Source organism: Rhinolophus hipposideros (genome assembly GCF_964194185.1).
Source record: "Rhinolophus hipposideros genome assembly, chromosome: 20".
Taxonomy (NCBI): Eukaryota; Metazoa; Chordata; class Mammalia; order Chiroptera; family Rhinolophidae; genus Rhinolophus; species Rhinolophus hipposideros.
Genome location: NC_138066.1, coordinates 13,944,450 through 13,961,198, shown reverse-complemented (window position 1 = coordinate 13,961,198; position 16,749 = coordinate 13,944,450). Strand labels below are relative to the sequence as shown.

The window sequence follows — 16,749 nt, the reverse complement described above, 5'->3', positions numbered from 1 at the left end:
GTGTCCCCTTACCCTAGTCTTGTTGCAGTATATGTGCCACAACCTTCTGAGGGCTGTCATTAGTGAGCGCCTACTGTGTACCTGGCATGGTCAGCACTGGTGGATGCAGAAGTGAGAGCTGCCCTTTAGTTGCAGCTGGAAAGACAGACACACTGGCTCACAGGTGCCACCCTCCCACCTCCACCACTGCTGTCATGACGCGTGGTGCTGCTGACCCTCTGTGTACACATTCGAAGGGGTCTGAGAAGTGCGAATCTGTGCCTGAGCCTGTGTATGTGTACATGTGAATGGACTTTGTAGGCATGTGTGCGATCTGAGTGTATGGCCTGTGTGTGCACGTGTATGTTGATGTGTATATGTGAGCAGGCGTGTCTGTACCCATATGAGAGCCTGTGTCTGTATGGGGAGTTGTATGGAGAGATGTGTATACACATCTAACGTCTATATGAACCTGTGTGTGAGTGTGCAGTACCTGTGCGCGTGCGTGCCGGTGTCTAATGACATGTATGTGAGCATGTGTGTGCCAATGTGTACCTGTGAATATATATGTGCACCTATGCGTGTGTCCCTGTGCAGGTCAGTACACACGTGCAGGTGGCATTACATGTGTGGCGCTGCTTTATCTGGTGTGTGCTGAGCCATGGTGGAGTAGGAAGGCAAAGGTCCCGTCTTGAGCAGCCAACCCCAGGGTCGGGGTGTGAGGGCCACGGTCTGCAGGGCTCCCTGAGTCTCCTACCCAGGTCTTCCTCTTCCTGCCAGGCCCAGTGTGGGACTCCTAGGGCCTCCTTTGGGTTCCGGGAAGCTAGGGCTGTGTGGGGCTGGGCTGGCAAGGCAGGCTGTGGTGCAATCTGCCAGCTGAGCCTCTTCCGGAGCTGTGGGTTCCTCTAGGCGTGGGGAAGCTGCCCTCTGTGACCTCCCCTGCTTGTCAGAGCGCAGGACACACCTCCTGGCCCTGCAGCCTCACCCACAGGAAGCCCAGGTTGGGGGGCAGGCCATAGGGGAGGTGCCATGCTGGGCGCCCTGCCCTACACCCGTGGTGCTGACCCTGCTGCACCACAGCTGGCCCCATTTGACAACAGCCCTGGGGACATTGCTGGGACCTGGGGCCCCGCAGCTGCGACCATGTTTAGCAGGAAGCGCAGCGTGTCCTTCGGGGGCTTCGGATGGTGGGTGACAGGTTGGGGGAGGTGGAAGGGATGGGAGTGACCTCGCTGTGTGATCTTGTTGCGTGTTGTGGGTGCCTGTGGGAAGGGGGGCACTCAGGTTGTGCCTGAACCCTGGGTTGGTAGGGGCACTTTCAGATGCCCAGCCGATGGCGAGGGAGAATTCTGGTGGGGGCATCAGACATTGTAAGCTTTCCTCACGGTCCCTCAGATACAATCTTCTTGGAGATTCCGAAGGTCAGAGCTGGAACTAGAGTGAATGTGACCGCTTGTGACTGGGGTTGAATGTGTGTGTCTCTGTCATGTATTCGCATATATGTGGAGGCGCCTCTGTGATGACTGTGCACGTGTGTGCGCATGTCCGAAACTGCGTGAGTAGTGTGCATGTCTGCAGCTGCCAGTCTGTGTGACCGTGTGTGAGGCGTGTGCCTCACTGCCTGGGTGGCTGTGCCGATGCGTGTGCCTATGTGTACACTCTTTGTTTCTGAGCAGGTGCCAGTCTGCACCTGAGTTGCGTACCTGTGTGTGCATGTGTATTATGCTCCTGTCTGTGTCATCTTTGTGACTTGGTGGCAGGAGGAGTCTGTGGCCTGCTCACCCTTTGGGGCTGCCTCCTCTCTGCAGGGGGTGAGCTGTGAGGGAGGAGCAGGCCTGTCTCCAGCGGTCCTTCCCCTCCTCCCCCCACCCTGGCAGCCAATCCTAGTTCTGTCCCAGCCTGAGCAGCTGGGTCTGTGCTACAGCCTCTTGCCTGGCCCTCTGGACCACCTTTGGCCACTAAGCTTCTGTCTGGGATAAGGGACAAAGGCTTTTTTCTCCCCAGGGAGTCAGAACGTGGGGAGACTGAAGTCAAAGACTTGTCTCTGGTTACCAGCTGCTGGCAGCTTCTCCTCAGCTGGGGAACAGGGACTCGTGGTTTTAATTATCGGTTTCCTTTCAGCTTCTGGGCCTGGGGCATTGTCAAAGGCTCTAGCTGCTGCAGGGAGGATGGCTGGGGGGTGTCCTGGGGTACAAGCTGGTAGGCTAATGGGAGGCCACAAGAAGCAAGGGAGACAGGGAGGGAGGGAGGCACCAGGGGCTGGGAAGACGTGGGCTTTGTTCCTGTGGCCAATTTCTCCCTCCCACATGTGTGCAGCTTTCCATTTCCCCTTGACTCCTCTTTGAAAACACTTTGCTGTCCATCCTCTGGTAGGAAGGGCTTCTGGGTGCTCCACGTTTGGCAGATGGGGACCGTGAGGATGAGAAGATGCCAGGGGTAGCACAGTGTGGTCATGGGTGCTCCCTGACACCTAGGCCAAGGGACTGCGGTCCTGAGGGTGGGGCCTGGGTTTGAATCACCTAGGCTGCTTTCTGGTCAGGGATAGTATGAGAGGCTGGGCTGGGATTCTTGTCGGGCAGGACTCAGGGAGTGAGATGGTGTCCTCCGATGCCCACCCTTGTCTGGGAGGCATGGCGCAGACAGAGGGACGGTGCTTGGCACATTGTACATGCTCAGTAGACACTTATGGAATGACTAAGTGAGGTGTGTCGACTGCGACAGGCATTTTTGGTTGGGGGCTTGTGGAGCTGGAGGGGATGCCAGGACTTCCTGGTGGTGTTGAAGATGTAGGGTGGGTATCATTTGGGGATGGTTGTTAGCTGGGAGAGTATATGACAGTTGGTTGGGGACTAAATGACAGATTCCTGGAGCCCTGGTTCAGACAGTGAGCAGAATCTTGGGGATGATATTTTACAAGTTCCATTGGATGCCTGGGAGGACAGCCACTAGCGCCAGGGATAGACAAGGTGATGAGAGTGAATGAAATGGAATGGGGAGGAAAGAGAGAAGGTGCCAGGGAGAACCTGGGGACTTTCACTTCTTGAAAGGAAAAGTCTAGTGTCAGAACTGCTGCTCTATCTTCTGCCACACCCCTGCCAAGGCCTTAGGCTCCGCCCTCCTGGGGCCACACCCCAGCATGGGAACCCTGTGCTGGACAGGCTGCTTGCTGGGTAGATGTGGATATGGGCTCCTGGTTGGGCTGTTGTGACCCCGCCCAAATGGTGGTCGGGTTGAGAGGGTGTCACCCCAGAAGCCGGGGTTCTATTGCTGACTCCGCCTTGACTCACTGAGGAACTCAGATGGGACACTTCCCCTCTCTGGGTCTCAGTTTCCCCATGATGTGTAAGTGGCAGATTTCTGCCTCATCCACAACACGAAGATGTTGAAAGTATTAAAAGAGATTCCTTGAGAAAATAGAAAATGTTTAGGCTTATTGTTTGGGGTTACAAATATTACAGCAGAATGTGGGGCTCTGACTCCTAGGTCCAACCTACCCCCACCTGGTGGGTTGGATGGGAGAGGAGGAGGGGCTGCATCCCACAAGGATTTGAGGGCCCAATGAGCCCCTTAGAGACCGGCTGTGGAAGCCTCAAGGATGGGGCTGGGAAGGTGTGTGAGGAAGAAGCTGAGAGGGACCTGGACCAGGACCTGTGGGGTGGGGCTAATTTTACTGTCGGAACCGACTGCAGAAGGTGCTGGGAGTTTGCTCGGAGTGGAAGGATCCCAGCCCCCAGCTCAATGGCTCGGTGCTGGCTTGTGTTGCTGGAATAGCTCGGCATCCTCACCATGTGGCCCCTGACACCAGTCCCCTGCCCCTGCTCGCCCCTGTAGTCCTTTGTAGGGGAAGGAAGCTTGTGGCAGAGCTGAACTGGCTGGACAGGGGTAGCTGAAAAGAACTCTCCATGGTTTCAGGCATCATGAAGGCGGTCGTGATTTTGGTGGCACTGACAGTGATTATGACATAGGAGTGGTGGTGACACTGATGGTGCTGCTGGTGGTGATGGTGGCAATGAGGGTAGTGACATCAATGGTGATGATGATACTAATGGTGATGGTGACATCGGACAGTGGTGACACTGATGGTGATGGTGACATTGGTGATGGTGATAGTGACCCTGATGGTGATGGTGACACTGACAGCAGTGGTGACAGTGGTGGCGATGGTCATAATGGTAGTAGTAGTGACATTGGTGATGGTGACACTGATGGTGACAGTGACATTGGTGGTGACACTGATGGTTGTGACCCCTAAACAATAGGAGACACAGACAGTGGGAATTTTGCCCACCTTTCAATAGGTTGTGACCCCTAAACAATAGGAAACACAGACAGTGGGAATTTTGCCCACCTTTCTGTCCCTGGAGAGAGGAAGGGCCCTCTTGTACCAGCCAGGAGGGCTGACATATGCAGAGGGTGAAAATAGAAGATAGTAGCACTGCCTTGTCTTCCAGTGAGGGAGGAGCAGGCCGCGGCGGAGGAGCTGGCTGCCGGGACAGTCTGCCACGAATGTGACCTTCTCTGCTCTGAGTTCCCGGGCCTCATAGGTCCCACCTGCCCCATGCACCCTGGAGCCTGCTGTCAGGTTCTGGTCCCAGGAATGGGGTCTGTCTTCTTGGCTGGCCTGGCAGCTCCCAAACAGGAAGGTCCCTGGTACTGGGGGTGCCGAGGGTACTGGTATCTTTCCAAAGCGCAATCCCAGGAAATATTGATGGTTGAACGTCCAGCTGCCAGTGACTGGCAGAGTCTTCCTGTGGAATGAGGGTAATGAAGGGAGAAGCTACATACAAAGTGCTTAAGATCCCTGGCTCTGGAGTTGGATATCTGGATTCATACTGGTTCAGTGATTTTACCCTTCTGAGCCTCAATCTCCTCATTTCTAAAGTGGGGAGAATAACTGTATTCATCTCACAGGGGGATGTGTGGCTCCAGCCCTCCCAGAGCTCACGATCTTCCTTTCCTGGGCTGGAGGAGAACTTCCCCCGGGAGCAGCGGTCTTCTGCAGCGCCCTCTGTCTGGTGGTCTGGACTGGCCCAGAGAACTCTCCCCTGCTAGGTGGGAGCCTTCAGCCCTGGCACTGACGGGAGCCCTTGCTTTTCTCTTGGCAGGATCGACAAGACCATGCTGGCAAGCCTGAAGGTCAAGTAAGTACCCACTTCCTGTTCTGTAGTGGTCAGAGATGATGGTAAACTGGGGCTCCTTTGGGGCCCTCTCTTCCCCTTAAGTTGTGGGAAACATGGGTGGGGCTGCTGCCTTTGTCCATTCTCCATCTTAGTTGGGGGCCTTCTGGATTGGAGGAGTCTGGATCAGGCTCTTGATTCCTGGGGTATCTGGGAAAAGACAGAAACTAGAATGGAAGCAGCAGGTACTAAAATGGTGGGAATGTGTTTAGTGGTGCGACTTTTAGGCTGCAATTTAGGGATGTAAGAAAGATAATTGTATTTTCTATCACCTTAATTTTTACGTGCAGCCCTAGTCCATCAGGCTTTCTGACATTCCCACCTATCTGAAAATTGTGCCACATAATTCTAGGACCTTATAAAATACCCCAGGGTGTGTGTGTGTGTGATCAGTTGGTTACTGAGTCATCTGTTAGCAAACATATGTCATGCTGGTCAGCCTGGTCCTGGGACTCTCTGAGGCTTTCAACATCAGATTCCGGGGCGGCTTCATTTACCACTTATCCATTTATCTGTCGGGGAAGACCTGAGTAGACACACCTCTCTCCTATAACCTCCGACTGCACTTCCCTCACCACCTTCATTCATTTTCCCTCCACATTTCTGGTCAAACCATCTTGCCTGCATCCCGATCTCTTTCCCCATTGAGACTTAACAAAAGTCAACTTCCATCTGCGTCCCTCCCTTGAGCAATGAGTACTGACCAACTACCTGCTTCCATGGAGTGAATTGAAAAGGAGGGAAAGTCTAGGAAAGAAAAGTAGCATTGGTCACTAGCTCAAACTATTATCCTGCCACATGTAAGTTAGTTTTTATATGACAAATCCCTCCTTTGGAGGCAGCTTTTCATGCCTGTATCTCCCCTATCTCAGTGGAAAGGTTTTCTAGGCCTGCCGCCCTCTGCTGGGCCATTCAGTTGCCCACACTGACCGTGTCTCTCCTGGGTACAGGTCACCGGACAAAGCTCGGCTAGTCTTGACAGTTGTCATATAAGGTGGTCAAAATAAGAGGCTTCTCACTCTGGTTTGTTTTGCTCAGACAGGTGAGGGTGGACAGTTTGCAGTGCAGGGAGGGATGGCAAACTGTCCTTGCCCTCTGAGAGCTTTCAGTCTCTCTGTTGAGATGATGCCAAGGGTGCATTGGGAACAGTCCTGGAAGACTGACAGAAGGAGGTGGCTTCTAAAGCAGCTCTTAAAGATGGAGCAGGACAATGGGCCCACCTGTGCCCATGCTGGTTGACGTGGATGTGCATTGGTACAGCCCACCATTTAGGGCAAATCACTCTCGGGCAGAACACAACTTCTCTGGACTTCAGTTTCCGTATCCTTTGTCCAATGGGCACAATAATGTTTGACCTTCTTCCCTCTTCTTATCTGCATATTAAATGTGATGCTAAGCATGAAGCAGAGCTGCTAGAAGGTGTCGAGTGACAGGAGTCTTTCTTTTGGTGTTGTCTTGGGACATCTTGTTCAATGTTACAAGCATTTATTGAGGGCCTGTTTGAACCGGTTAAGGTGACATATGTAACCTAGAGAGGAACTAGTTAAAAGGTAGAGTGCAGGGCTGGCGGCATGGGCCAATGTTGAGATTGGGACCCCAGTGGGATCTTTGGGTACCTGGGGGACAATCTGAGGGGTTAGGCCCTGGGGATTGAGATGATTGTGGTGTTGAGATGATTGGGACAGTGTGTAGGACCATGTTCCTACTGTACTTGGTTAGGATTCTTTTGATTTCAAGAAACAAAACCCAGTATAATCTGGTGAAGCAAAAGATGGAATTTATGGAAAAAAATCCCAGAGTGACTCAGGGAACCCAAGGGGAGGAGATGGAGCTTGAGCTCGGGAGAGGTTGACTGGGAACTGGAAACCCGTCCCCATCAAAATCCCAGCTGGCTTCTTTGCAGAAATTGATAACTGATCCTAAAATTCATATGTAAATTTAAGGATAATCTTGAAAGAGAAGAACAGAGCTAGAGGACTATACTCCTGATTTCAAAATGTACTGCAAAGCTACAGGAATCAAGACAGTTTGGTAGTGGCATAAGGATAGACATCTAGATCAATGTAATAGAATTCAGAGTCTAGAAATAAACATTTATATTTGTGGTCAATTGATTTTCAAAATGGGTGTCATGATAATTCAATGGAGAAAAATAGTCTTTCAACAAATGCTACTGGGACAACTGATATCCACGTGCAATAGAATGATATTGAACCCCTCTCTTACACCATATAGAAAAATTAACTCAAAATGGATTGAAGACCTAAATGTACGGTCTGAAACTGTAAAACTCTTAGAAGAAAATATAGATGAAAATCTTTGTAACCTTAGACAAAGTGATGGTTTCTTAGATATGACACCAAAGTCACAAGCAAAACAATAATAACAAATAAACAAATTGAACTTCATCAAAATTAAAAACTTGTGTTACAAAGGACATCATCAAGAAAGTGAAAAGACAACCCACAGATTTGGAGAAAATATTTGCGAATCACATATCTGATAAGGTACTCATATCTAAAATATATAAAGAACTCTTATAACTCAATAATATAAAGAAAGACAATACAATTAAAAAATGGGCAAAAGTTCTGAATAGACAGTCTTCCAAAGAAGATACATAAATGGAGAAAAAGCACATGAAAAGATGTTCAACATCATTAGTCATTAGAGAAATGCAAATCCAAACCACAGTGAGGTACCACTTCGTACCCACTAGGATGGCTATAATTTGGAAAATGGAAACTAACAAACATTGATGAGGATACGGAGAAATTGGAACCCTTATACACTGCTGGTGGGAATATAAATGATGCAGCTGCTTTGAAAAATAATCGGTCAGTTTCTCAAAAGGTTAAACATAGAATTATAAGATCAACACTTCCATTCTTAAGTATATATCCAAGAGAAATGAAAACATATGTCCATATAGAAACCTGTACAGGAATGTTCACAGAAGCATTATTAATAATAGCTTGAAGCGGAAAGAACCGAAATGTTTATCAACAGGTGAATGGATAAAGAAAGTGTAGCATATCCATACAATGGTATATTATTTGGCCGTAAAAAGGAATGAAGTGCAGACACATGCTACAACATGGGTGAACCTTGAAAATATTATGCTAAGTGAAAATCACACAATGTATGATTCCATGTATATGACATGTCTAGAATAAGCAAATCCATAGAGACAGAGAATAGATTAGTGGTTTCCTAAGGTTGGGGAGGCTGTTGGGGAAACAAAGGGAATGAATGTTAAAGGCTATAGGCTTCTTTTTGGGGTAACGAAGGTGTTCTGGAACTAGCTAACGGTAATGGTTGCACGACCTTGTGAATACACTAAAATCCATCGAATTGAACATTTAAAAAATGGTGAATTGTATGGTATATAAATCACACCTCAAAAAAGCTGTTAAAAAAAGAGAGAATCTGGGGCTGGTTGGCTCAGCTGGTTAGTGCAGGTTGCTACTAACACCAAGGTTGCTGGTTCGATCCCCACCTGGGTCACTTTGAGCTGCACCCTCCTTAAAAAAAAAAAAAAACAAAAAGAGAGAGAGAGAGAATCTGATTGGCCCAGCGTGGGTCAGTTGTATTCCTCTGGTATAATCAGTTTAGTTAGAGATGAGGTTTCAGGGATAAAATGTGGCTGCCCCAGCCACCTCTCTATGTGGGAGGGTTCAGTTCTCAGAGAAGGAAGATGGATTGTGGGCTGGGAAGAAACCATAGGAGGTTTTATCCAGCCACTCCCACTCCCCTTGGGACTTAAAGGAAGGTCGGTATCTGTTCCCTCTCCCCTCCCGTTCCCCCACTGGCAGTGCCTAATATGGATATGGCTCTGCTCACTGACAGGTCCATTAGGCGGCCAGATACTGAGGTAGCTCCTTATTTCTGCCTCTGCTGGGTGAGACATCTTTCTCTTTCCTGTGCCCTGCTTACTACTCCACTGAGCACCAGATATCCCTGGGCCGCACCTGTGCTCCCAGTTGCCTGAGCTCCTTCTCCAGGGACCTGGTGTCCTTGACATGAAGGCAGCCATGCAACTCCTAGAGGTGTTCCTGAGCCAGATAGCTCTGAAAATGGGGTTTCCGGCCCCTCTATTATCTAGTATTACCTATGTGCTAAGTTTTCATTGCACAGTTTCCCTGAGGTTTCACAACCAGCTCATGAAGCAGCTGCCACGACTCTGTGTTTTACAGATGAGAAAATGGAGGCTCAGAGAAGTCAGAAAACTTGATTAAGGTCATCAGCGAATAAGTCATGGAGTTGGGATTGAATCTAGGTCTGTACTTCATGGCTGGTTCAGTCCGGGCTGGAGCTGAGTATTTGTCAGCACCTACCCCACCCTACTTTCCCCCTTTTCTCGATGTATATAGAGTCTGTGTGCCTTGGCTGCAGAATGCACCTCTGCCTCCACAATGCTCTGGGTGGGAGGGTCCAAAACCCTGCTGGAGGCCCAGGTTGAGAGGGGTCTGTGGTGCCTGAATGACAAAGACCCTCAGAGGCAAAGGGTGCAGGGGGCATGGAGCCACGCAAGAACACTGGACAGGGGGGCAGTGGCAATACATGCAGGAGAAAGAGTTGGGAGGGGAGGTTATAGCCCCAGGCTAACGAATGGGCAAATCATTAACCTCTCTGACCCTCAATTTCCCCATCTGTAAAATGGGAGGGTTGGACAAGCCTCTAACCTGCCCTCTTCTAGCTTTGACATTAGGAATTTACCTTCATGACTTTTGTCCTTTTGTATTTCTCTCAGGATCTTGATGATGGTAGGTGCTTGCTGCTGACTAAGTGAGTGCGTGAGCGAATGAATGGATGTCTTTGAGAGCAGGGCCTCTGCACACTTCATCTCTGGCTCCCAAGGATCTAACACCATAACACCTAGCAGGCTCTCAGTCTATAGTTGCTGAATGAATCACGAGTCATCAGAATTAATCCTTCATATGCAGGTGGAGGGATGGAGAGAAAGAGGCAGGGTCAGCAGGTTGGGCTGGCTCCTCCTTCTCCAGCCTGCTCTGGGGCCAGCTTGAGATAAGGCCCCCGTCTGCAGTAGTTGAGCCATAGTCAAACTAGATTCCCCGCAGAGGAAAGCCCAGGGTGGCAGGACCAGGTGTCGGGGGTTTGTTCAGGGAGGTCCTTGAAGCAGCATCCAAAGGGTGACGACCTGAGCTGGGAGCCTCAGATTCTTTCCTTCACTCCTTTTTGCTGCCCTTGACCTCCCTTTCAGAGACCATGCTTCTTCTTTTTTTTTTTTTTTTAAGATTTTATTGGGGAAGGGGAACAGAACTTTATTTTGGAAGTCTGTGCTTCCAGGAGTTTTTCCAAGTCAAGTTGTCCTTTCAATCGTAATCGTGAAGGGCACAGCTCAGCTCCAGGTCCAGTTGCCATTGCTACTTGCAGGGGGAGCTGCCCACCATCCCTTGCAGGACTCGAGTTGTCGATATGGCAGCCTTGTGGTTGAGAGCCCACTGGCCCATGTGGGAATAGACCTGGCAGCCTCCGGGGTTAGGAGCACGCAGCTCCAACCGCCTGAGCCACCGGGCCAGCTCCGAGACCATGCTTCTTTGCTAAAGAAAGAGACATGTCTGTCTGCTGCACAGGCTGGTAGGCCATACTGCAGCCATCTGAGGTGACTGTGACACAGGGACTGGCCATCATGGGACTGGATGTGTGTGGGATGGTTCCGTGCAGCCTGTCTCCACTGCTGGGGGTTCAGTATCATGCACACTCCTGATGATGGGGACATCTAGAACCTATGCCTTATAAGAAAAAGAATCCAACTTTTTAATTGATGGTCCCAGATCTTCGTCACTAGAAATGGCATCTCTGAATAGACAGAAAGCTCATGATGGAGACTAGAGGTGACTGTGTCCTCTTATTTCTTTCTCAGGAGAGGGCCTGGCTGGGACAGCATTTCAGCTGTCCTGTGGTTTAGCCAGAAGACACCACACAGCCACCTGTACTCTAGGTTTCAGATTTCACCAGCTAAGAATTCAAAACCCTATTAGAAGTGAGTTGACCGCACAGGGCAGGAGCAGACACAATGTGTCTCAGCGTACCTTCCCTTGGTCCCTGGGGTCCCTGCTGGCTGCTGCTGGAGCCATTGTCCATGCAGGATGGGGGATGGGAGCTCACCATATCTAGAAAGCTCAACTTCTTGCTATGTCATAGCCCTTTTAAATTCAGGGCTTCCATCCCCATTCTACGTGAATTACGCACAAAACCTAGATGATTACAGACACCTGGTTCTCTTGGTGCTGTTAACAAAGCCACACTCTCATCTTAGGGAGAGAGAGCCAAGGCAGGGACCAGGTTTCGGTGCATCATGTCTGTGCTTCCAGCTTTCTAACCTTCCTTCCAGAAAGCCCATCCCTCCACAGTCTTCCCCTTGATTCCAAATTACTAGCTCTTTTCATGCTTTGGTTGAGGGCCATGATCACCAATCCATTTTCCCGTCTTCCACCACATCTTTGTTTACTGTGGATTACAAGAATGCTTGAGGCACCACAAAGATGTGCTAGAACCTTCTGGGGCTGCTCCATCTTAGTCAGCTCCTCTCTCCCACACCTAGGACATCTGCTGAGAGTTTGCTGGGGTTGTCAAGGATGGGAGAACTTGATGTTTTGGGGGGGTTAGAAAACTGAATCGGTTCAGCTCACTTTACTGGGTACCTACATTCTAAAGCCCAGTGGTAGGTCCCAGGGTTGCTGGGGAAGCAAAGATGAAAAAGACACAGTTGGTGTTCATGAAAGCTCACAGCCTGCAGGGAGACAGACACATCGATAGACAATCGCAATGGAATGTGACAGGTGCTAACAGAGATGTCCTCAGAGAGGATGATGGAGGAGGGCTTCTTGGAGACCTGGTGATGTCTGAGCTGTCTCCAAAGGTGAGTGAGACCAGCTTGGAGAAGAAGAGAGAGGCACTCCAGGCAGTGGGTCGGGAGGGACCAGGCAGAAAACTGGGGTAGGAGTGCCAGGACAGGGTGGGCGGCCATGTCTAGGAGGGCTGTGCGTGGAGGGCGGGGCTTGCTTCTCTGGCTGACCAAGAGTAATCACAGGGTTTTAAACTGGAGAGTAATGTAGCCAGATTCGAGACTGACAGCCTCCCTGACTGCCCTCTGCTAACTCGTTAGAGAGGTTGGAGATTGGCGCAGGGGCAGTGGCGTTGGGGAGAGTGGACTAACTGGGGACCTATTGAGGAGATGGTTTTCCCAGCCTGGAGCTCTGGATGGCTAGGATATGGGAGGTGAGGGCATGGGAGGGGTCAAGGTGAAGATTCTCCGGTTTCCCGGTGGGCCCTTGAGTGGATGTTGGTCCCATCTAAGGAGATGGAGGGAGGAAGGCTCTGAATATACGATCTCTGCTCTCTTCTTGCCATTCTCTCCTCCTGAGTGGCTGGCTTAGATCATGACCATTATACCTCCCCCCTCCCTTCTCCCTACCCCCTCCCTCTCTATAGAAGGGGATGGAGGGGAGGGGCAGCAGCAGCATCTCGGGCTGCGAGAGCCGGTCTGTGGCCGGCAAAGCAAGCCAGGCAGTGCTCTGTCCCTGGCCTTGCAGGCAGAGCTGGTGGACGTCCTGGGCTCTCCCCTGCTTGGCTCTTGGAGTGTCTTTGGCAGGTGAGCTTCAGGTGAGCACTGGTTGCCCTTGTAACTGACAGCTAGCCAGACAGGACACTCAGGGAACCCACTTTCAGACACATTTCAGCCGGGGCCCAGGGGGACGTCCCTGTGTCTCAAGTACTAAACACTGGTTCATTGATTTCTTTAGGGTGGACCTTGAGCCTGGGTACAGTGTGTAGGTGTGTGTAGGCACGTGGTATGCTTGCCTGTGCAGGTGGACGTGAGCTTTGAGGGCCCGTGTGGGTGACTGCGGTGCCTTTTTTGGCTTTATTGAGTTCCTATGGTAACCACAATGAACACGTCTGTTTTGGGATCTGGAGTGGTGGGGCGTGAGTGGCTACAGGGAGAAGCAAGGCAGGCAGACACTTAGCCGGCAACTGGGCTCTGGCCGGATTTCATTGCCAGACCCTGGGGAGGCACCTAGAGCTGCCATTTGCCAGGCAGCCAGGACTGCAAAGTCCCGGCCTTGTGTGCTCGTGGCCCTCTTCCTGGCCGGTCCGCAACATGCCCAGGAAGCCCTGGTGAGTCCCTGTTCTGATTTCTCGATGGACAAACATCTCCCTGGGTCTTGATGGTCTGGTGGGTATCTGCTGGTCAGTAGGTACTGGGCACTGGGGCTTTTCGGAGACAGGTGTGGGCAGGAGGGGCTCTGCTTCTTCCCAGGGCCCTGTGAGGTGGTTTTCTGTGTGGCTGGTGAGCTGAATGGTCCTTGTTGATCCATGGGACAGGGTTAACTGTGTTACTGGGGACAAAGGCACCAGAGCAGAATGGAGATGGGATAGCCTGTGGCCTGCCAGCCTGGGGTCAGCTGTTCCTCACCCCATTCGGCTCTCTGAAAGAGTCCTTGTGGACCCCCAGGTCTCTGGCCATCCATTAGCTTCTTCACAGGTTGCACCAGGCCCACAGGCCTGCTGGTAAGGCTCAGGGTCCCGTGGAGAGGAGCCAGAGGGCTCTGCCTGGCTCACTGGGAGCTTGCTTTGGCCAGGGCTGGGAAGAGCTGCTCTCATGGGGCTTTGGGGAGAGACTCTGACTCCCCACATGTACACCCCTTCTGCGTCCTGTTCACACTGTGGGCCCTGGGTGTACCCTGGTGGACAGGAGTCCAGGAAGCACTCAGAGGTGTCTGGGAGTGGGAGTGTGCTTGCTTGTTTTTACCCCCTTCCTCCTGCTGGCTCCTCTGGCGCTGGGAGCAGGGAGTTTGGAGGGAGCATCAGGAGGGTGTGTAGATAGGCCTTCCCCCTGGGGCTAGCTGCTCCTTCCGCCTCTGTGCTGGGATGAGGTGGGTCTCAGGGTTTGCTGAGTCTGGCCCTGGGGCTGCACTCCTGGTGAGGGGCAAAGGGAGCACAGAGGTGGCCTTTCTGTGCTTTTTTTCAGACCTTTTCTCTCTGGAAGGCAGAGTGAGTCTGGCACCTAAATCCGGATAGTGCTTCCTGGGAACGGTGTGAGAGAGAATGGGAACCTTCAGGAGAGAATCCCTCCCCCCGCCCCAGATCTCTGGAGTCCTTGAAGCTTAGGGGCGTGAAATAAAAAAAGTCAAATAAACTCCTGTGTGTCCTTCGTGCCTCTAAAACTAGTCACCCAGCCTGAGATTGGTTACCTCCAGCTTGTTTCCCAAAGCTCAGGCTTGTAAGGATGCCTGGTCTACTGCATTACAGCTCTGATTGTTCAAAGCTGACCATTCTCTTCATCTGGACTCTATGACTTCCCCTGCTTGGTCTCTTATCCTTCAGCCCTAAACAGAAAGGGTGAATCCCTTTCTCTCCTGAGAGCCCATCAGACTTTGGAAGGTGGTTCTTGTTTCCAAAGTCTTCTCTACCCCGGCTGGCTATCCCTGGCCCCTTCGGCTTTCTTTGGGATTTCTCACTGCCTGGGCCGATCTTTGGTAGAAGGGTTCAGGTTTTCCAGGCCTCATCTCAAAAGCAGGGCCAGAGGGGTGGGTCTGGGCCTCCTGTAAGAGCCCAGTGGACATGAGGATGGACAACTAGAGGTCATGGGCCTCAGCCTCCTTATTTACAGATTAGTGCACTGAGACCTGGGTAGGGAATATTCCTAACATGAGATGGCACCGCGTGAAGGTGGAATCAGGATGTGAGAGGTCAGCCCTTAGTTTCTGTGCAGTGCCTGGCTCCTGCCTGCCTCCACCAATCCTCCATCTTCACAGTTTTCTGGCTGAGGAGCTTGTCTCTTCTTTCTGAAGACAGACTCGATGTTGGCAGGGTTCTGGCAGCACCAGATACCACCACGGGGAGGGGCCAGGAGCAGTGACAGGCACACAGCAGTGCTCTGCTGGGAGGCCACCTGTCTCCTCAGAACTTCCCTTTACAAGAGAAGCTGGGAATCTGGAGTGTTAGGCAAAATCTGGACAACTAACTCAAGAATAAAAAAGCAAAGCCATCTGAGGCCTATGCTGCCAGTCAGACTTAGCGCCTGGGTCACCAGGGCGCCACCTTTGTCCCGGGGGTATCATCCCTCTCAGGTCTCAGCTCCTCTTTCACCCCAGTGGACTCCCTTGGCCCTCTCCTCAGGTCACCCCTTCTCTCGTGCTCTTGTCCCACAGCTGACTTGGTCATTTCCTGCTCTGTCCCCAGATTGGACTCACTCTCAATTAACCTTTCCTCTCTTCCAGATCCAGTTCTTTCTCTGTCACTGGGTTGCCACCGGGGTTTGGTCCTCTCCTGCCCTCCTCCCAGTTCAGGCCCATTATCTCCTGCCCAGACGGTGACAAAGGCTGTCTAATTAACCTTCTCGTCTGGGCTCTGCCAGCTCTGACTAATTCATCATCCCCAAAGCCGTCGCTAGCTGTGCCCTCCCTGGCATTGATGGAAGACCTTGTTAGTGCTGATTCCACACAGACTTGTCCCGCCAACCCTGGCGTGGGGACGGCCCCACTCCCTGTGCATGGGGGGCTGGGCAGTCTTTGGGGGTGTTGACTCCCTAGTGACTTCTCTTTCTGGCATTAGCTCCACTGTCTTTGTTCCACACCAGATAGTTTGATCTTCTCCCTCTCCCCCAGTGCAGCAGTTCCCGAACTTTTCTGCACTTTGCTATCCCCCAGGAGGCTGTCAACAAGTTCTGATGCCCAGGTTGCACCCAGGGCCAGAATCGGAAAGCCGAACGTCTAGGGTGGGACCCAATGTCGGTACTGTTAAAAGATCCCGTCATGCCCACGAGATGCCAGCAATCTATCCCTAGTACTGACAGTCTGGGAGGGGGTATAAAATCTCCCCCACCCTGCTGAGAATCACTGCTCCAGGGTAAGCCAGGTTCACCCTGAGAGCATTCTAAAGTAAGTGCAGAAGAAAGGTGACTAACAGGTGAACCCCTCTTAGTGGTCAGTTCGTGGGCTTTGGAGTCAGGCAGCCTATGTTTAAATCCTGACTATCCGCTGGGTGTTCCTGCTTGGGCAAGTTACTCGACCTCTCTGTGCCTGATTACATCTAGTTTTTTTTCTTTCTTTCTGACAACTGTGCTTCCTCTTGACCTTTCACTCCAGCCAGATGGTGTGACTTGCTGTTTTCTGGCATGTTTCAGGTTTTGCTTATGTCTTTGCTTATGCTATTCCCCTGGCAAGAAACGCCTGTAGTTCTTCCTTCTCTCTTAGCACCATCCTGCTCATCTATGACCAGCTTAGAAGCAGCTTCCTCTGTGAAGACCTCCTTCCCTGTGTGAACCAAGCGCTTCCTTCCTCGTGCTCCTGGAGAAGCTAGAACCCCAAGGGTCACATTAGCTCGGAGGCTGTGGGAGCCTCTGGGATGCCCCTCCCAGGCTGCATCACGGTTTTGTTATTCAGGTGAGGTGGCTGACCCCTCCCTGCCTCTGGTTGTGCTGAGAACCAGCAGGTGACTGCAGCGTCATCCTTTACCTCACACCCAGCTCATTCTGAGAGGGTGGAGTGGGCGGAAATCCGTGCCTGGCAGGCCACAAAGCCACATAACTGACTTGTGGAGTCCTGCCCTGGGGTGTGTGTGTGAC

General features: G+C 51.6%; 1 protein-coding gene across 6 annotated transcripts in view; it reads left to right on the top strand.

Annotated features, from left to right (window-relative positions):
• The window catches only part of RAP1GAP2 (RAP1 GTPase activating protein 2), a 211,920-nt gene that overhangs the window by 36,649 nt on the left and 158,522 nt on the right, over positions 1-16,749 (top strand). For 3 of the 6 annotated variants that reach the window (XR_013991821.1, XM_081027059.1, XM_081027062.1), the window contains one exon: positions 5,085-5,120. The exons of 1 other annotated variant lie outside the window; for it this stretch is intronic. Coding sequence is in view for 3 of the 5 variants with exons in the window: in XM_081027059.1 (XP_080883185.1) it covers positions 5,085-5,120 (36 nt within the window). In the remaining 2 variants the exon portion in view is untranslated. Of the gene's footprint in view, positions 1-5,084; positions 5,121-12,022; positions 12,043-13,155; positions 13,299-16,749 lie in introns of those variants that run through there. 2 more of the 6 variants (XM_081027063.1, XM_081027065.1) reach the window with 2 other exon arrangements.